Source organism: Myotis yumanensis, unplaced genomic scaffold, assembly GCF_028538775.1.
Source record: "Myotis yumanensis isolate MYYU_CA2020_CCGP unplaced genomic scaffold, mMyoYum1.0.hap1 SCAF_3, whole genome shotgun sequence".
In the NCBI taxonomy this organism is placed as follows: Eukaryota; Metazoa; Chordata; class Mammalia; order Chiroptera; family Vespertilionidae; genus Myotis; species Myotis yumanensis.
In genome coordinates this window covers 102,333,824-102,355,533 of record NW_027223754.1, presented here as the reverse complement: position 1 = coordinate 102,355,533, position 21,710 = coordinate 102,333,824, and the positions used below count along the sequence as shown (strand labels likewise).

General features: G+C 39.5%; 1 protein-coding gene and 2 pseudogenes across 4 annotated transcripts in view; all 3 read left to right on the top strand.

Annotated features, from left to right (window-relative positions):
* The window catches only part of FAM168B (family with sequence similarity 168 member B), an 84,513-nt gene that overhangs the window by 31,201 nt on the left and 31,602 nt on the right, over nt 1–21,710 (top strand). For 3 of the 4 annotated variants that reach the window (XR_011470791.1, XM_070409220.1, XM_070409218.1), the window contains exon 2: nt 88–168. Coding sequence is in view for 2 of the 4 variants with exons in the window: in XM_070409220.1 (XP_070265321.1) it covers nt 99–168 (70 nt within the window). In the remaining 2 variants the exon portion in view is untranslated. Of the gene's footprint in view, nt 1–87; nt 169–21,710 lie in introns of those variants that run through there. The other variant, XM_070409219.1, reaches the window with a different exon arrangement.
* Nucleotides 10,261–11,877, top strand: LOC139005137 (cohesin subunit SA-1 pseudogene; annotated as a pseudogene).
* On the top strand, nt 11,888–13,692 carry LOC139005115 (cohesin subunit SA-1 pseudogene; annotated as a pseudogene).

Below are 21,710 nucleotides of genomic sequence, written 5' to 3'. Positions count from 1 at the left end.
TCTTATTTGCTGCGTTTTTTGAGATTGATGCTGGAGAAAAAACTGAGAACAATAGTGTTTGACTAAATCTTCCTTTTTCTTTTTTAGTTCTCAAAATCATGAATCCTGTTTATAGTCCTAGTTCTTCTGGGGTTCCCTATACAAATGCCAAAGGAATTGGTTATCCAGGTAAGCAAGTACAATTTTGTTTTCATTATTATTATTATTATTATTATTATTTATTGCTTAAAGTATTACAAAGAGTATTACATATGTCTCCTTTTTTTTCCCTGCCCTTGACAATCCCCTGGCCTCCCCTACCCCCCAGTGTTTTATGTCCATTGGTTATGCTTATATGCATGCATACAAGTCCTTTGGTTGATCTCTTACCCCCCTCCCTCCTGCCCCCCAATCCTCCCCGGCCTTCCCGCTGCAGTTTGACAATCTGTTTGAGGCAGCTCTGCCTCTGTATCTATTATTGTTCAAAAGTTTATAATGGTCTCTATTATCCATGAATGAGTGAGATCATGTGGTATTTCTCCTTCATTGACTGGCTTATTTCACTTAGCATAATGCTCTCCAGTTCCATCCATGCCGTTGCAAATGGTAAGAGTTCCTTCTTTTTTACAGCAGCATAGTATTCCATCATGTATATGTACCACAGTTTTCTAATCCATTCATCTACTGATGGGCACTTAGGCTGTTTCCAGATCTTAGCTATGGTGAATTGTGCTGTTATGAACATAGGGGTGTATATATCCTTTTTGATTGGTGTTTCTGTTTTCTTGGGATATATTCCTAGAAGTGGGATCACAGGGTCAAATGGGAGTTCCATTTTTAGTTTTTTGAGGAAACTCCATACTGTCTTCAATAGTGGCTGCACCAGTCTGCATTCCCACCAGCAGTGCACGAGTGTTCCTTTTTCTCCGCATCCTCTCCAGCACTTGTCGTTTGTTGATTTGTTGATGATAGCCAGTCTGACAGGTGTGAGATGGTACCTCATTGTTGTTTTGATTTGCATCTCTCAGATGATTAGTGACTTTGAGCATGTTTTCATATGTCTCTTGGCTTTCTGAATGTCCTCTTTTGAAAGGTGTCTATTTAGATCCTTTGCCCATTTTTTTGATTGGATTGTTTATCTTCCTTTTGTTAAGTTGTATAAGTTCCGTATAAATTTTGGAGATTAGGCCCTTATCAGATATGACATTGGCAAATAAGTTTTTCCACGCAGTGGGTTTTCTTGTTGTTTTGTTGATGGTTTCTTTTGCTATGCAGAAGCTTTTTATTTTGATAGTCCCATTTGTTTATTTTCTCTTTAGTTTCAAGTGCCCTAGGAGCTGTATCAGTGAAGAAATTGCTTTGGCATATGTCTGAGATTTTGTTGCCTTTGGATTCTTCTAGTATTTTTATGGTTTCCCGTCGTACATTTAAGTCCTTTATCCATTTGAGTTTATTTTTGCGTATGGTGTAAGTTGGTGTCTAGTTTCATTTTCTTGCATGTATCTGTCCAATTTTCCCAGCACCATTTATTGAAGAGACTATCTTGACTCCATTGTATGTTCTTGTCTCCTTTGTCAAATATTAATTGAGCATATTGGTTCGGGCCGATTTCTGGGCTCTCTATTCTATTCCATTGATCTATATGTCTGTTCTTGTGCCAGTACCAGGCAGTTTTGAGAACAGTGGCTTTGTAATACAGCTTGATATCTGGTATTGAGATCCCACCTACTTTGTTCTTTCTCAGGATTGCTGCAGCTATTCGGGGTCTTTTTTTATTCCAGATGAATTTTTGGAGAGTTCGTTCTAGATCTGTGAAATATGCCTTTGGTATTTTAATGGGAGTGCGTTGAATTTATAGATTGCTTTGGGTAGTATGGACATTTTAATGATGTTGATTCTACCAATCCATGAACATGGTATGTTCTTCCATCTGTTTATGTCTTCCTCTATCTCTTTTTTCAACGTCCTGTAGTTTTCTGAGTAGAGGTCCTTTACCTCTTTAGTTAAGCTTATTCCTAGGTAGCTTAATTTTTTTGGTGCGATGGTAAATGGGATTGTTTTTATAATCTCTCTTTCTGAAAGTTCACTATTGGTGTATAGAAATGCCTCAGATTTCTTGGGGTTAATTTTGTATCCTGCTACATTGCCAAATTCATGTATTAAGTCTAGTAGTTTTTTGATGGACTCTTTAGGGTTTTGTATGTATAATATCATGTCGTCTGCAAATAAGGACAGTTTTACTTCCTCTTTTCCAATTTGGATGCCTTTTATTTCTTCTTCTTGTCTAATTGCAATGGCTAGTACTTCCAGTACTATGTTGAACAGGCGTGGTGAGAGTGGGCATCCCTGTCTTGTTCCTGTTCTTAGGGGAAATGGTGTTAGTTTTTGACCATTGAGTATGATGTTGGCTGTGGGCCTGTCATATATGGCTTTTATTATGTTGAGGTATGATCCTTCTATTCCCACCTTGCTGAGAGTTTTTATCAAAAATGGGTGTTGGATTTTGTCAAATGCTTTTTCTGCATCAATTGATATGACTGTGGTTTTTTTCTCTCAATTTGTTTATGTGATGTATCACGTTTATGGATTTGCGGATATTGTACCATCCTTGCATCCCTGGGATAAATCCTACTTGGTCATGGTGTATGATCTTTCTGATGTACTGCTGGATCTGATTTGCTAAGATTTTGTTGAGGAATTTAGCATCTATGTTCATGAGGGATATTGGCCTGTAATTCTATTTCATTGTGTTGTCTTTACCTGGTTTTGGTATTAGGGTGTTGCTGGCTTCATAGAATGAGCTTGGAAGTGTTCCTTCCTCTTGAATTTTTTGGAATAGTCTGAGGAGGATAGATTTTAGTTCTTCCTTGAATGTTTGGTAAAACTCCCCTGTGAGGCTGTTGGGCCCTGGGCTTTTGTTTGCTGGGAGCTTTTTGATGACTGCTTCAATTTCTTCCATAGTTATTGGCCTATTGAGGTTTTTAGAGTCTTCCTGATTGAGTTTTGGAATGTTGTATTTTTCTAGGAATATGTCCATTTCCTCCAGGTTGTCTAATTTGTTGGAGTAGAGTTGTCCATAGTATTAACACTTGGAGTGGGGGAAATGAGTTAAGTCGGCTCGCGTGAATTGCGCGTACTCCGCGGGAGCCGTCTTAACTCGGTTCATATAGATTTGCGGTGGAGTGCGGGAAACGTGTAAACTCGGGCCGATTGTAACTGCGTATTACCAAATATTTGTTTGTTTGCCGTTCACAAAGATACCTACCTGCGTATGCGAACCGTTTCATACCCATTGGGGTAATAGGTATCATAAAAATCCCTGATTTTGCGCAGGAAACCTAAATAATTGCCCGCGCCATCTTATATTTTGGCGGGAAATTCACCCCACACCGGAGTGTTAACAATCATTTGTATTTCTGTGGGGTCCGTTGTTATTTCGCCTCTATCATTTCTGATTTTGTTTATTTGGGTCCTCTCATTGTTTTTTGGTGAGCCTGGCTAGAGGTTCATCAATCTTGTTTATCCTTTCAAAGAACCAGCTCTTGGTTTCATTGATTTTCTGTATTTTTTTTTGGTCTCTATGTCATTTATTTCTGCTTTAATCTGTATTATCCCCTTCCTTCTGCTCATTCTGGGCTTTTCTTGTTGCTCTCTTTCTAATTCTTTGAGATGTAGATTTAGATGATTTACTACCATTTTTTCTTGTTTGTTGAGATAGGCTTGTAGAGCTATAAACTTCCCTCTCAGGACTGCTTTCATTGTGTCCCAAAGGTTTTGGATTGTTGTGTTTTCATTGTCATTAGTGTCCAGGATGTTTTTCATTTCTTCTTTGATCTCATTGGTAACTCAATCATTATTTAGTAGCATGCTCTTCAGCATCCAAGTGTTTGAGTATTTTGGGTTGTTTTTATTGTAGTTTATTTCTAATATTATGCCCTTGTGGTCTGAGAAGGTGCTTGGTATGATTTCAATCTTCTTGAATTTGGGGAGACTTTGTTTGTGACCCAATATGTGGTGTATTTTTGAAGATGCCCCATGAGCACTTGAGAATAACGTATATTTTGTGGCTTTGGGGTGAAATGTTCTGAAGATGTCAATTACGTCCAACTGATCTAGTGAGTCATTTAGGATTGCTGTTTCTTTGCTGATTTTTTGTCTAGAGGATTTATCCAGTGATGCCAGTGGTGTATTAATGTTCCCTGCTATGATTGTATTGTTGTTGATCTCTCCCTTGATATCTTCCATGAGTTTTTTTTATGTATTTGGGTGCTCCTGCATTGGGTGCATATATGTTTATCAGGGTTATATTCTCTTGTTGTATTGATCCCTTTAGTATTATGAAATGGCCTCCCTTATCTCTTGTTATGGTCTTCACTTTGAGGTCTATTTTGTCCGATATAAGTATTGCTACCCCAGCTTTTTTTTCATTTCCATTTGCCTGAAAGATATTTTTCCATTCCTTCACTTTCAGTCTGTGTGAGTCCCTTGTTCTGAGGTGGGTCTCTTGTAGACAGCAAATGTGGGTCATGTTTTTTTTATCCATTCAGCCACTCGATGTCTTTTGGTTGGACCATTTAGTCCGTTTACGTTTAAAGTTATTATTGAAAGGTACTTGTTTGTAGCCATTTCTATTTTTTGTGCCTGTTTTTTTTCTTAGCTTTTTATTTCTTCTTTTTACACCAGTCCCTTTAGCATTTCGTGCATTGCTGGCTTGGTGGTGATAAACTCCCTTAGCCTTTTTTTTGTCTGTGAAGCTTCTTATTTCCCCTTCAATTTTGAATGATAGCCTTGCTGGATATAGTATTCTTGGATTCAGTCCTTTGCTTTGCATCACTTTGTATATTTCCGTGCATTCTTCTCTGGCCTTACGTGTTTCTGTTGAGAAATCATTTGATAATCTAATGGGAGATCTCTTGTATGTAACTTTCCATCTCTCTCTTGCAGCCTTTAAGATTCTCTCTTTGTCCTGAACAATTGCCATGGTAATTATGATGTGCCTTGGTGTTGGTCTTTTTGGGTTCACCTTGTTTGGGACCCTCTGTCCTTGTGTGACTTTTTTCTTCCCCACCTCAGGGAAATTTTCTGATATTATTTCTTCAAATAAGTTTTCTAACCCTTGTTCCTCTTTCTGTTTTTCTGGCACCCCTATTATTCGTATGTTGTTTCATTTCATGTTGTCCCATAGCTCCCTTAAGTTCTCCTCCTGTCTTTTTAATTTTTTTTCTCCAGTTGCTGTTCAGTTTTGGTGTGTTTTGTTTCCCCGTCTTCTTTTTTTTTTTTTTTAAATATATTTTTTTGATCTTTTACAGAGAAGAAGGAAGAGGGGCAGAGAGTCAGAAACATCGATGAGAGAGATCGATCAGCTGCCTCCTGCACGCCCCTTACTGGGGATGTGCCCGCAACCAAGGCACATGCCCTCGACCGGAATTGAACCTGGTACCCTTGTGTCCGCAGGCCGACGCTCCATCCACTGAGCCAAACCGGTCCGGCTGTTTCCCTGTCTTCTAATTCCCTAATTCAGTCCTCTGCTTCTCCTAGTCTACTGTTGAAACTTTCCATGGTGTTTTTTATTGCAGCTATATCACTCTTCATTTCTTCTTGGTTCTTACATAATTTATTGATTTTTTCATCTGTTTCTTCTTGCTTCTTGCATAAGTTGTTGATTTTTCCTCCATCCGGTTTATGCATTCTAGGACCCTTAATCTGAATTCTTTTTCTGTCATGCTGCATGCCTCGGTTCCACTTAGCTGCTTTTCTGGGGAGTCCTCCTTTTCTTTCCTTTGGGGGTTTCTTTGTCTACCCATGTTCGATCTCACCGATATATCTAGATGTTGAATTGTTCAGTGGCTGCTCCCTGGGTGACAGTGGCTCCTTGGGCTGCGGTTGCTCCTCGGGCGGTTGTGGTAGCAGCTGCTTCTCACTTAGGAGCAGCTCCTGTGGTGGGTTCTCTTCACTGCTGTGGTGGCTCCTCTGGCTGGTGGGGGGAGGCTTCACACACAGCTGCTGTTCCTCAGACCTTGTTTTCATTATTGAACTTTGAATTTGAACACTGGTGAATTTCCATGTCACTAAGAATGCTTTCAGTTGACAAACCCAGCTCAAGGTGTCTTAGGTAAGGAAGAAAATGTATTGGCTCATGTAACTGAAAAATCATGGTACTAGAAAATCAGAAGCTCTGGTGACTCCAGTGGTTTGGGAGTAGGACCTAGCCCTCTTGGGCTCAGCATTACTTCTTCAGTATTAGCTCAGTGTTGGTCACAGGTCACACTTCTCCCCATTGTGGATAGTCTCTTTAGCCCTTCCCATCAGTCCCTTGGCTAGCAGCATTTTTATCTCTTTCCTGCTCTATAGGAAAGCCCCATGGGCCTTCTTGTTTTCTATTCAAACCAGTCCTGTGCTTTGTTCTGACTGGACTCAGCTAGGGATGGAAGTCTTTGGTTAATTTAAGTCTGAACTACATTTTTCACCCTTATAAGAGTCAACTAGTCAAACATGGGCTGAGAGGGAGGGATGAAGCAAAATTTGGGGGAATAAGAGCTGGATGGTCAAAAATAGCAAATTGGCCCTGGCTGGGTAGTTCAGTTGGTTAGAATATCATCCTGATGTGTCAAAGTTGCAGGTTCAATCCCCGATCAGGGCACATACAAGAATCAACCAATGAATGCAGAAATAGTGGAACAACAAATCCATGTGTTCCCCCACCTTCCTCTCTCTCAAATTAATCAATTAAAAAAAAAAAGCAATGGTGGTCCTAATTGTTGACTTTGAACAGGAATAATTATTTGTAATGTTACAGTTTCATTTTCGGTTTTGGTAATATTGTGGAACAGATGACCTTAAAATTATGTTGATTAAAAAAAAACAACACCCCAAGAAAATTGAATAAAACATGTAAAAAAAATTATGTAATAAAAGATCCTAGTCCCAAACCACTGGAGTCATCAGAGCTCTTGATTTTCCAGTACCATGATTTTGTAAGAATGTAAGAGAAATATCTGCAGGTAAATATGACAGTGATATAAAAACCAGTACATTTGGCCATTGAACTGATGTTAGGCCTGTCCTGGGGACATTTTCTCTTAGTGGGTTTAAATAACCCAGATGGGTACAGAAAATGAGGCATTAGGCCCTTTGTGAGGCTGGGAGCTCTCATCAATCTGGTTCCTCCAGAGGGTGATACTCCTAGTGAAGAGGTAGACTGAAGCATTCCATTCACTGGCTCAGAAGGAAATTAGTTTTTGCTTGGGCTTTGGAAATGGGGAAAATATTTCCTAAGTATATGTAACATAAAAAAAATAGTTTTTACCCTGCAAAATTCCCTGTAGCACCTGGCAGCAGCAAATGCAGAACTCTGTAGAGGCAGTTGTTCTCAATCCAGGTTTTGAGGGTTTCCCATAAACTTCTTCTTTTTTTTTTTTTTTTTTTTGAGGCTTCAAATCTTTATTGAATGAGTGAAAATAACAAGTGACAAAGGTCTAAAAATAGATTATAGTCTTTCTTAAAGGCAAAAACTTTTTTCCACAATTGAGTCAACATAGGAAATTTGGGGCGGACACAATTTGGCCCATAACACATGGAAATAACTGTAACAATTCTACCACACGGGTTGACAATCTCTTTTTATAATATCCTCCCAGCTTTATGTTGTCAACTAATTTTAGTAAATGGTGGTGGTATTTTTTAATGCAATTTTTTTTACTACAATTCAGTTTACCTGGCAGAAACACATGCTTCCAATTGATCCACCTTATTTTATAAACAGATTTTGTTTGTTGAATCTGCATTCCTTCTAATGTTTGGGTGACTAACGACACACATGTAAGGATACAAGATCATAGTCTTTACATATTCTGATCTTCTTGGACAAAAGCTTCCCCAGGAACCAGAAGTAGTAGGACATCTCAGCAGGGTCAACAGTACACAGGGCTCCCCACAGAACTGAGAAAAGAGACTTAGAATCTGGCTCATTAGTTTGTTACTCTGCAGATTCCTTATTCATTAAAAAAGAGGTAAGAGTCTGAGGCTCATTTTTTGGTTCCACTAAAGCTTACTCTTTTTTTTTTCTTTTCTTTTTTTTTTTTTAAAATCTTTATTGTTCAGATTATTACATTTGTTCCTCTTTTTTCCCCCCATAACTCCCCTCCTTCCAGCTCCCACCCCACCCTCCACCCTCACTCCCCACCCACTGTGTTCATCCATAGGTGCATGATTTTTGTCCAGTCACTCCCGCATCTCCCACACCCCTTTTCCCCCCAAGAATAGTCAGTCCATTCCCTTTCTATGTCCCTGATTCTATTATAATCACCAGTTCATTCTGTACATCAGGTTATTTATTCACTTGATTCTTAGATTCATTTGTTGATAGATGCATATTTGTTGTTCATAATTTGTATCTTTACCTTTTTCTTCTTCTTCCTCTTCTTAAAGGATACCTTTCAGCATTTCATATAATACTGGTTTGGCGGTGGTGAACTCCTTTAGCTTTTCCTTATCTGTGAAGCTCTTTATCTGACCTTCAATTCTGAATGATAGCTTTGCTGGATAAAGTAATCTTGGTTGTAGGTTCTTGGTATTCAGTACTTTGAATATTTCTTGCCATTCCCTTCTGGCCTGCAAAGTTTCTGTTGAGAAATCAGCTGACAGTCGTATGGGTATTCCCTTGTAGGTAATTGAGCCTCTTTCTCTTGCTGCTTTTAAGATTTTCTCTTTGTCTTTTGCTCTTGGCATTTTAATGATGATGTGTCTTGGTGTGGTCCTCTTTGGATTCCTTTTGTTTGGGGTTCTCTGCGCTTCTTGGACCTGTAAGTCCATTTCTTTCTCCAGGTGGGGGAAGTTTTCTGCCATTATTTCTTGAAATAGGTTTTCAATATCTTGCTGTCTCTCATCTTCTGGCACTCCAATGACTCTGATATTAGTCCGCTTAAAGCTGTCCCAGAGGCTCCTTACACTATCTTCACACTTTCGGATTCTTTTTTCATTTTGCTTTTCCAATTGGGTGTTTTTTGTCGAATCTTTGGTTTGATTCTTGAGCTCCTCTGGTCTGCTATTGGGTATAATATTCTTTATTTCAGTCCGTGTATGCTTACTTTCTAATTTCTTTATCGTAGCATCGAGGGTCTCATTAGTTTTCGTGAGGCTCTGCACAAATTTATGGCAAGCCCTCAAAATTGCGATTCTTAGCTCCATATCCTCCATTTCTGTCATGTTTTTTTGTCTCCGCATCTTTTATGCTTTCTTGGTGCACCCCCTTGTGGTCTCTGTGCTCAGTCTTGTTCTAGCCAAGCCTTAATTGTTGTAGTTAACACTAGAGGGATTTGACCACCAGGCCAACTGGCTGTAGGAATCAGCTGAGCGGAAAACGTCTGTCTTCTGGGGAGGCGCTAATCCAGTCTTTGCCTGAGGCAATTGGCAAATGGCTGTGCGCAGGGCTTGGGCGGGCGGGATCAACAGGGTTGGGGGAGGGAGCCGCTATGGCCGCTCTCAGTCCGTCCCCAGGGCCTCTGCCTCTCTGTCCCAGCAACCGCTGCAAACCTCGGAGGGGCCGTAGCCAGACAGTCCCGCTTCTCCCGTTTGAGTCTGGGTCCCTAGAGACTCGCCCGGATCTGTAGCCCAGAGTCTGAGACTCACTCCTGATTGAAAACGACAACCGCGCCCTCAGCCGCCAGCCCGCTTTGCGCGCGCACCACCTCACCACCGCACCACCGTACCTTTAAATTTTCTACACTACGCCTCCTCTGAGTGTCGGAATGCTGTTGTTTTTGCTTCTAGTTGAAGAGTCTCTCCTCAGCCAGCCTTCCTGTGGTTCTGGTTGATGTCCGTTCCGACTTTTAGTTGTATTTTTGAAGTGGTTGTTTACGGCGGCAATCTCTGGTGTTTACCTATGCCGCCATCTTCGATTCTCCTCCCATAAACTTCTTTCTGTTAGTGCAAAATTATTGGTGTGCACTCAATCCCCATTGGAAAGAGTTAGTGTATTTTCCCGTAGTAGCCCCCAATTACCTCCCCTTTCTGAGCCTATCAGCAGACCTGTGCCACTGGCATGTGGGAAATGCAACCAGATGGCGAGTTAGGATTGCAGCTGTGTTGAGGCCCTCCCCTTCTCCGAAACCCTGGCAACTGGAATAACACAGGAATAACACACCAAAGACTTTTGAGGTGTAACTATGTCAATGGCTGCAGCGCCTGGATAGGTAGCTGAGGATTGCCTTTGAGGTTATTTTTCAAGTTTTGAGTTGTACAGTGCTTCATTCTTTCCCTCCATTGTGAAAACACCTCTCCACAATGATTACTTCAGAGTTACCAGTGTTAATGGATTCAACAAATGAAACTATTGCTCATTCTGATGCTGGCAGTGAACTTGAAGAAACAGAAGTCAAAGGAAAAAGAAAAAGGGGTTATCCCGGCCAGCTTCCATCTACAAATAAGACTCTTTGAAAATCTCCAGGGAAGAACAGTGGAATTGAAGCTGGAGTTAGAATTGAAGCCATGGAAAAATGGGCACCCTCAATAGAATGACAAAGGGGAGTCTGTCACATTATTTGAAGTAGTGAAATGGGGAAAGTGCAGTGCAGTGCAGTACTGGTGGATAACTGGATTAAATCATATAAACAAGACAGAGACATTGCACTTCTGAATTTAATCAACCTTTTTTTTTTTAATCCTTACCTGAGGATATTTTTCCATGGGAGTGGAAGAGAGGGAAACACAGAGAGAAATATTGATGTGAGAGAAACACATCTATTGGTTGCCTCCTACACATGCCCTGATCAGGGTCTGCAACCGATGTATGTACCCTTGACTGGAATTGAACCCAGGACCCTTTGGTCCTCAGGCCAATGCTCTATCCACTGAGCCAAAACGGCTAGGGCATCAACTTTTTTACCCAGTGTTTAGAATGTTGCGGTACTGTGAGAATAGACATGTTTTGAAATATGTAGAATGCAGAAATCATCAGAAAAATTACTGAAGAATTTGATGAGGACAGGGGTGATTATCTCCTTACCATGCCTCAACCTCAGTGGAAAAAAATTTGTGAATTTACTGGAGTCCTGATTTGACAGTATTAGTATAGCATAATTTATAATGAATATATGATGGACCCAGTAATCTCCCTTTTGACTGGTTTGTCAGACTCCCAGATCAGAGTTTTTAGGCATACAAGCCCCCTTGCTGCCGTGAAGCTCATGACTGCTTTGGTGAATGTTGCCTTACACCTCAGAATTTATCAGGATAATACACAGAGACAGTATGAAGCTGAAAGAAATAAAATGATTGGGAAAAGAGCCAATGAAAGGTTAGAGTTACTACTTCAGAAATGCAAAGAGGTATAAAAAATCAGGATGAAATCGAAAATATGATGAACTCTATTTTTAAGGGTTTATTTGTTCATAGATACTGTGATGCTGTTACTGAGATTAGAGCCATTTGTATTGAAGAAACTGTTGTATGGAAGAAAATGTATAGTGATGCCTTCTTAAATGACAGTTACCTAAAATATGTTGGTTGAACTCTTCATGACAGGCAAGGTGAAGTCAGGTTGAATTTTTGAAAGCTCTGGAGTCTTTATGCCAATAGAGAATTATTCCCCAAATTGGAGCTATTCATAAGCCAATTTAAGGATTGCATTGTATCAATGACACTTGATAAGGAATATGATGTTGCTGTGGAAGCTATTTGATTGGTTACTCAGATATTTCATGGAAGTAAATCTCTTTGTGATGAAGACTATGAAAATGTTTACCACTTTTGATAGACTTAGCACATTGCCTATTGCTATGGAGCTGGAGAATCCTTCACAAAAAGGTTTTCAGCAGGCATGACCCACAAAGAGAAGAAACATTAGTGAAGAGGAGGGGAAAGAACAGTTCAAATGGGAATCTCATCATGATGCTGTTGTTTTTTTTCTTTCTTGGAAGCTTTCATGTTACTCTGTGATCTTTTGATGATTTTTAGCCACCAGGTAGCAGGAAGGCCCTTCAGCCTTTGGGGTTTAATCCAGATATTGGACTGCAGTCTGAGCTCTTCAGTTTTGTAATGGGTCATGTTTTCATTGAACAGGATGAGGAGAACCAGAGCATGGAGGGGATGAAGAAGATGAAGCAAATAAAATTGAGTCCTTACATAAAATAAGGAATCTACTTGTTGTTTCAACAAACATATCATTTATGATATTTTTGACATGCATGCAGCTGCAGACATCTTTAAACACTACATGAAGCATTACAATGAATATGGTGATATTACTAAGGAAACACTAGTAAAACCAGGCAGACTGATAAAATTCAGTATGCCAAGACCCTCATTCTCAATTTACAGCAGTTGTTTAATGAACTTGTTCAAGAGCAAGGTCCCAAGCTACCTAGGACATCTCCCTATGTCAGTGGCATAAAAGAATTGGCATGTCACTTTGCTCTTGCATTTGGACTGGATCAAATCAAGACACACAAGAATCAGTTGCCACACTTCACAGGAATGGCATAGAATTTGCCTTTAAACACCAAAATCAGAAAGGACAGAATGTCCACCACCTAATCTGGCTTTTCTGGAAGTACTAAGAGAATTTTCTTCTAAATTTTTTCGACAGGAAAAAAGGACTGTTCATTCATACCTAGAAAAAAATCCTTACAGAGCAGATGATGGAAAGGTGGGAAGATGTATGGCTTCTATTAATCTCTTATATTAGTAGAAATGTGTTAGTCACCAGAGGTGAAGATGATAGAATGTCTGTGAACAGTGGAAGTAGCAGCAAAACATCTTCAGTAAGGAGTAAGAAAGGACAATCCCCACATCACAAGAAATAAGTAGAAGATGAAAGTCTGGGTAATACGTGGCTAAATAGGACTGACACCATGATTCAGACTCCTGGACCCCTGACAGCACCACAGCTCACTTCCACTGTCCTGCAGGAGAATAGCTGGCCCATGGGAGGGCAGATTCAGAAACCTGAATCTGAACATGTTTCTTTTTATTTTTTTTTACAAATATATTTTTATTGATTTTTTACAGAGAGGAAGGGAGAGGGATAGAGAGTTAGAAACATCGACGAGAGAGAAACATCGATCAGCTGCCTCCTGCACACCTCCCACTGGGGATGTGCCCGCAACCAAGGTACATGCCCTTGACCGGAATCGAACCTGGGACCTTTCAGTCCGCAGGCCGACTCTCTATCCACTGAGCCAAACCAGTTAGGGCTGAACATGTTTCTGAACCTGACTTTTTACACAATCCCAAATGCCGATCTCGTGGTTAAGCAAGCCAAACTTAGAAGACTTAAATCGGAAAGACAGAACAGGAATGAAATACATGAAAGAGAACTGGAGTAAGGCATGCTGTTTGGGCCCTAATGGAAGAAGATGCTGAGCCCGTCTTTGAAGATGTGATGATGTCATTCTGGAGCCAGTTAGAATGAAAATTTGAAGACACCATGATTATTGATCTCCCCCCATCAAGAAGTCAGTGAAAGAGCTCAGGTGAGGCCAGATATCCTTGATTCTGCAGCTGTCATAGAAGATGAATCAGGATTTGGAATGCCTATGTTTTGAAGTCTGAAGAAAATTTACAAGTCTGGAACTCTATTATTTAGAACTAGAGACCTATGTACTGTGATAGGTGTTATGGGAAAAACATACTTTTGATGTGATGTGATTTGTTTTTTAATCAAGTGATTGAGGTCAGTTCCCTTTTGCAGTGACAGAGGAGGACCATGTAAATTACTCAAGGGACTGTTGGTGAATGTTACCTCAGCAAGACTGACTTAATCATTTGTGTTCTTCTATTGGATTTACAAAATTATGGAGGAGCAGAATATTGACAAGCTAAGATGAAATTAAGGCAGTGCATCTCTGCCAAAATTCACAAGCCCTCTATGGATATGTATTCCCAGATTTTATATACTCTTGAATAAAAAGGTTTATTTTTATTTTTAACAAAGGCATAAAATAAGAAATGTCCATGCAGCCATTTTTCTAACAGATGCTGTACACCATTCATTTTATATAGAATAGAGAGATTCAAATACAATACATTTTCTATTGGTATTTGTTCTATGCATTTTTAGCAATTTCAACCAGCAAATAAAGTATTCTCAGTAAAAACAAACAAACAAAACCAGTGCAAAATTATTATAAAACACGTGACATAATTTATCAAAAAGAAGTCATGTCACACAAAATGCTTAGAATAACAGAAGATGTAAAACAATGACTTAAAACATGAGAGGGAAATGAGATACTGGGTGAACAAAATGAACCAACTGGACCTTAAATGGGGGAAAAAGGCATTTGAACAAAATTTAGGTTAAATTGCAGGTAAAACATTGCTAAACAGAGAAAAGGCATAAGGAAAGGGGGAAATAGACTGGTTAAGATATAAACATGTTAGAATGAAAGATTTGAGAATTAAGAGCTCTAGAAGGATTGGGTAGAATTTAGAAGAAAAGGAACAATAGAATTTTCCATAATTGATGAAAGCTAATTTAGTGATAAGACCTGTCTTTAAAATGTTAACACTTGTATGCATCCATATAAGCATAACTAATGGACATAAGACACTGGTGGGTAAGGGAGGGCAGGGGTTTGTCAAGGGCGGGGGGGAAAAAAGGACACTTATGTAATACCCTTTGTAATACTTTTAGCGAAAAATAAAATTAAAAAAATAAAATAAAATAAATAAAGATCAATTTGATAAAAGCAAAAAAATAAAATAAAATAAAATAAAATGTTAACACTAAGCAAAATGCTAAATAGCTGAAGAGAATTCTGAGTGAAATAGGCATTACCTGAGAGTCCATATAATAAAACATTGATTGATTGATTGTCTGGTCCAGCTGTGAGAATACTAAAGATATATGCATAAATTTTGTTCTGCTCTTTGGTTGGTCAAAAGCAGGGAATGGCAAACTTTATGTAAAGGTCCAGGTAGTTAGTATACAGGGTCTGTGGGTCATACTGTCTCTGTGGTAATTACTCAATTCTGTAATTACAGAATTATGTAAGTGAGTGTGTCTCTTTCAGAGCAACTGAAAACAGACAGTGGGCTACATTGTCCTATGGCCTGTAGTTTGATGATCTCTGGTCAGGAGCATTGGAATAAAACACTTTTTAAGAGGTTTTATTTGTTTGTGTGGTTTTTTGGTGTCTTGAAATTATATTTAAAAGAAAATTTCTGTAATATTAAAGCAGTTGTAAATTATGTATAGTTTTGTATAGTTTCTCCTATTTTATCTATTTCTTTACACTTACCAGTATCTTGTCTATTTTTATGATTTTTGGTATTTTTAGTTTCCTTGACTTTGATAATACTCTATGTCAGGAAAGGTACAATGCAAGAACTAATAGTCATTCTGGGTATTTTAAATGCGGGGATGGGGTGTCAATATAGGGAAATAATGTGCCTACAGAATTTTGAAGCTACCGTGACTTCAATACCCCAAACTGATAAGACATTACAGGAAAGTGCTTTTATATCATTTTATAGCCTTACCAGCAAATGGACAGGCTGATGTATAACTTTTTAAAATATATGTAATGGAAAGGGAGGAACACCTTCCACCTTCTTCATTTTTTAATTGTAGTAATGTAATTTCTCACATAACTGGATGTATATGTACCATCTTACTATTTTCAGATTGATACCACCTGTTTTTGTTCACTTTTTTTTGACTTTTGAAAAATCAAATACATATTTTTAATTATTATTTTTTATTGTTGATAGTATTACATATTTCCCCCATTTTACCCCTCTTTGCCCAACTCAACCCACCCCAGACCTTCATCACACTATTGTCAGCAACCATGAGCTATGCATATACACATATATGTTCTTTGTTTTTTCTCTTCCTGCCCTCCCCACTACTCTCCCCTCTGAGATCTGTCAGTCTGTTCTATGCATCCGTGCCTCTGGACCTATTTTGTTCAATTTATTTTGATCATTAGACATATATAAGTGAGATCATGTGATATTTGTCTCTTTCTGAATGGCTTATTTTGCTTAGTGTAATAATCTCTACTTCCCTCTATGCTGTCACAAAAGGTAAGAGTTCCTTCTTTTCTATAGCCACATAGTATTCCATTGTGGAAATGTACCACAGCTTTTATATCTACTCATTTATGGATGGGCACTTGGACTGTTTCCAGATCTTAAATATTATAAATAACGCTGCTATGAACATAGGGGCACAAATATTAGTTCTCATTGGTGTTTTGGGATTCTTAGGATATAGTCCCAGAAGTGGGATCACTAGGTCAAACAGCAGTTCCATTTTTAATTTTTTAGTGAAACTCCATATTGGTACAGTGGCTGTACCAGTCTGCATTCCCACCAATAGTTCGCTGGGATTCCATTGTCTTCACAACTTTGCCAGAACTTGTTTGCTGATTTTATTGATGGTAGCCATTCTGGCAAGTGTGAGGTGATACCTCATTGTAGTTTTAATTTGCATCTCTCTGATGATTAGTGACATTGAGCATTTTTTTCATTTGTCTATTGGCCATCTTTATGTCCCTTTTAGAGAAGTGTCTGTTCAGGTCCTTTGCCCATTTTTAAATTGGATTGTTTGTTCTCCTGCTGTTGAGTTGTATGAGTTCTTTATATATTTTAAAAATTAACTCCTTATCAGTTGTACCATTGGTGAATATGTTCTCCCATATGTGGATTCCCTTTTCATGTTTTTGATGGTTTCTGTTGCTGTGCAGAAGCATTTTAGTTTGATATAATCCCATTTGTTTATATTGTCCTTTGGTTCGCTAGGAGATGCATCAGTGAAAATATTGCTACATGAGATGTCTGAGATTTAATGCCTATGGTTTCTTCTAGGACTTTTATGGTTTTGTGACTTATACCTAAGTCTTTTTTTAATATATTTTTATTTATTTATTTTTAATTAATTAAATCTTTATTGTTCAGATTATTACATTGGTTCCTCTCTTTTCCCACCATAACTCCCCTCCACCCAGTTCCCACCCCACCCTCCGCCCTCACTCCACTGTCCTCATCCATAGGTGCATGATTTTTGTCCAATCTCTTCCTGCACCCCCCACACCCCTTTCCCCCCCAAGAATAGTCAGTCCATTCCCTTTCTATGTCCCTGATTCTATTACAATCACCAGTTCATACTGTTCATCAGATTATTTATTCACTTGATTTTTAGATTCACTTGTTGATAGATGTGTATTTGTTGTTCATAATTTGTTCACCTTTTTCTTCTTCTACCTCTTCTTAAAGGATACCTTTCAGCATTTCATGTAATACTGGTTTGGTGGTGATGAACTCCTTTAGCTTTTTCTTATCTGTGAAGCTCTTTATCTGACCTTCAATTCTGGATGATAGCTTTGCTGGATAAAGTAGTCTTGGTTGTAGGTTCTTGGTATTCATCACTTTGAATATTTCTTGCCACTCCCTTCTGGCCTGCAAAGTTTCTGTTGAGAAATCAGCTGACAGTCGTATAGGTACTCCCTTGTAGGTAACTGACTTTCTTTCTCTTGCTGCTTTTAGGATACTCTCTTTGTCTTTTGCTCTTGGCATTTTAATTATGATGTGTCTTGGTGTGGTCCTCTTTGGATTCCTTTTGTTTGAGGTTCTCTGCGCTTCCTGGACTTGTAAGTCTATTTCTTTCACCAGGTAGGGGAAGTTTTCTGCCATTATTTCTTGAAATAGGTTTTCAATATCTTGCTGTCTCTCATCTTCTGGCACTCCTATAATTCTGATATTAGTCCGCTTGAAGCTGTCCCAGAGGCTATCTTCACACTTTCGGATTCTTTTTTCATTTTGCTTTTCCAGTTGGGTGGTTTTTGCTTCTTCGAATTTCAAATCTTTGGTTTGATTCTTGTGCTCCTCTGGTCTGCTATTGGGTATAATATTCTTTATTTCAGTCCGTGTATGCTTACTTTCTAATTTCTTTATCGTAGCATCGAGGGTCTCATTAGTTTTCATGAGGCTCTCCTCAAGTTTATTGCAAGCCCTCAAAATTGCGATTTTTAGCTCCATATCCTCCATTTCTGTCATGTTTTTTTGTCTCCGCATCTTTTATGCTTTCTTGGTGCACCCCCTTGTGGTCTTTGTGCGCAGTCTTGTTCTAGTTAAGCCTTAATTGTTGTAGTTAATACTAGAGGGATTTGACCACCAGGCCGACTGGCTGTGAGAATCAGCTGTGTGGAAAACTTCAGTCCTCTGGGGAGGTGCTAATCTAGCCTCTGCCTGAGGCAATCCAGCAAATGGCTCTGCTCAGGGCTTGGGCGGGGCGGGATCAACAGGGCGGGGGAGGGAGCAGTTATGGCCGCTCTCAGTCTGTCCCCAGAGGCTCTGCCTCTCTGTCCCAGCAACCGCTGCAAACCTCAGAGGGACCGTAGCCAGACAGTCCCGCTTCTCCCGTTTGAGTCTGGGTCCCTAGAGACTCGCCCGGATCTGTAGCCCAGAGTCTGAGACTCCCTCCTGATTGAAAACGACAACCGTGCCCTCAGCCACCAGCCCGCTTTGTGCGCGCACCACTGTACCTTTAAATTTTCCACACTGTGCCGCCTCTGAGCCTCGTAATGCTGTTGTTTTTCCTTCTAGTTGAAGAGTCTCTCCTCAGCCAGCCTTCCTGTGGTTCTGGTTGATGTCCGTTCCGTCTTTTAGTTGTATTTTTGAAGTGGTTGTTTGCGGCAGCAGTCTCCGGTGTTTACCTATGCCACCATCTTCGATTCCCCGATAGGTACCTTTCTATTGCCATTTTTATTTTTTATGTCTACGTTCCTCTCTATTTATTATTCTTCAAAGAGCAGTCCCTTTAACATTTCTTGCAATGATGGTTTGGTGGTAATGAACTCCTTTAGTCTTTTTTTTTCAAAGTTTTAAAAAATATATATATTTTTGTTGATTTCAGAGAGGAAGGGAGAGGGAGAGAGAGATAGAAACATCAATGATGAGAGAGAATTATTGATTGGCTGCCTCCTGCACACCCCCTATTGGGGGTCAAGTCCACAACCCGAGTATGTGTCCGTGACCAGAATCGAACCCCTTTAGTCCACAGCCTGACACTCTATCCACTGAGCCAAACCAGCTAGGGTAGTCTTTTTATTTTCTGGGAAGCTCTTCATTTCACCTGCAATTTAATTTAATTTAATTTTACTATTTATTTATATAACTTATTATACTTTATTGCAATAACAAAGTAATTATTTTTAACAATAAAAGCAGAATACTGATAGACAATGGATGGTCTGTCTCAAGCCAAGCCACTTTCCCTAGTGGTTCAGACCTGGGTTAATGACAATAGTCCTCTAGAATGTAACATTTATCCACTTGTTATCATTATTTACCAGTTCTGGGTTGTCTCTGTGCACTTGACAGTTGAGATCAAAGCTAGAGACAAGAATATAAGATTAATCAAAATGGATTTAGGAACGAGCACTCTGGCTGGAATGCATCTTGGGGGGCTGCTGGGGTCCAGCCCCAGCAGGTCCAGGGGTCCCCAAAGGTGTGGATGGAGTAGGTGAAGAAGGAATGACACGAAGGCAGCATTCAGGTGATCATCATAGTTGGGTTCCTCAGCCAGGTTCTGTCGCCAGGTTCTGTAGGAAGGTTCTCCAGCCAGGTTCTGTGTAGGATCTGATGAGGATCTGATGTTTATTGTCTTGTTACATCTGTATTTATACCAGCCGATTTTAATCCTGTCAATTTCTATTACAAAGGTTAGGGCGTTTCTTATCTCCATTCCAGGGAGTAAAGATTATGTAGCTTAACTACCCGCCTGGCACTTAATTAAGGGGTTGTATCCCCTCCCTAACCTCAGGGAAAAATCCCCACCTGGAGAAACAACCTTTCTCAGAGAGGTGACCTTGGTTAAAACACATGGCACTAAGGAGAGCAAACATATTAAGAACAATATGCTATATATGCCAGGTCCCTTGAAACATATGCTGTGCAGATGTTTCTTTCCTGCAGCGACTGTGTCAAGCAGCAAGGATGGACCGGCTTCCGGCAGGGGGCCAAAGACAAATGACATTTTTCTGATCAGGTCTCCTGGAAAGAGTGAGAACTTGGGTTCTTAGAGTAGTCCTGGCTTCCTCTGCATGCTAGAATCAGGTTCGTATCCCCAAGTCTAAGTAGTCCTTCCTTCAGACACATAGCCCTCCTGTGCCCACCTGCCCCTGTGCTTCCCCTCTGGTTCCTGGCTCATGTGTCTTGGAGTGTAGGGAACCCCAGTAGAGAGCCGAGTAAGCAATCACTCCTGCCCAGACTGAAGGTCTCTAGAGACCCAAAGTTTAGATACAGATTTGGAGAAGTTGTGGGGCTGTGAGAATAGGAAATGAACATGCATACATAGCACCTGGTAAGTTAGTTTCTTTTCTGGATATTCCTCTTTTTCTTTCATTTGGGGGTTGTTTCTTTGTCTCCCATTTTTGCTATCCCTTTGTATTCATTTCTACCCATTACATTAAACTGCTATGCCTCCCAGATTTTGGGGGTGGTCTAATGTAGTAGGTATTTTGTGGGACTCAGTGATGCAGTCTCTTAGATCTCCTGAGCTGGGTGCTCTAGGAAAGTCCATTGTGTGAGTTATTTGGGTTCTCCTATTGAAGTTGGGTTTTGAATGTTATTGTCCTATCCCTGGATGGAGTCTCCTCTCAGGCTGGCTCAACCCTAACCACATATTTTGAGCTGTTGTGGAGATGCTGACCGAACAAAACAAAATAAAACAGAAGAAACAAAATCAAAACATACACAAAACCCCTACAGCACCAACAAAAGCAACCACCAGAGAATAGAGAATTAGGAAAGAGAAAAATAGAGCAAGAATGACAGTAAAAAAGAGAGAAAAAAATACTAGGAGAAAACAAAGCAAAACAAAAAAAGCAGAAACAAAAAAACAAGAAAAGTGGGGGCAGAATATGTATATGTAGAGCTTAACTAAAGAAAATAAGAATAAAGAATTAGAGGAATAAGGGAAGCAAATCGGTTTAAAATAAAGGAGGGAGGAAAGAAATGAAAATACAAGGAAAAACTTTGAAAAGGAAAGTAGAAAAGAAAGCAATTAGACCTAAAACAAGAAAAAGAGAAAGGATGAGAAAGCAGTAGAAAAAGAAAAGCAAAAGAAAAGAGATAAAAGATTGTGTAGTGAAAAAAAGAAAAAAGGAAAAAATTGAGTACGAAAAGGGAAGAGGAAAATTAGATATATGAATGAAAGAACAGAGACTAGAATAACAACAAATCAATAAAGTAGATAGATATAAAGGTAAATTTAAAAAGGGGAAAAAAGCATGGAAAGAGAAAAAACAATAAGAAAGAAAAAAGGAAAAAAAGCAAAAAAAAGGAAAAAAAAAAAAGTGAAGTGGCATTTGTTTCAGCCAAGTTTAGTGCCCCATGTGAACTCGCTTCTGATCCCACTCTTCTGTTCTGTCTGCCAGATCTGGGCTTTCTGTTAGGAACTTAGGTGCTAACCATTGTTAGGCACTGTCTTTTGGCTTTTAGCAACCTGCTTGAAGCTCTAAGAGTGGTTCTCAACCTTGGCTGCACATTAGAATCACCTGGGAATCTTTTTAAAATCCTGATTTCTGGGCCTCATCCTCCAGAAATTCTGATTCTTTGTTATGGGGGGTGGGGGGGGTGGGGCACAACATTAGTAATGAATCTTTTTAAAATCCTGATTTCTGGGCCTCATCCTCCGGAAATTCTGTTTCTTTGTTATTAATGTTGTGGCCTCACCCCATAACAAAGAAACAGAATTTCCGGAGGGGATGAGGCCCAGAAATCAG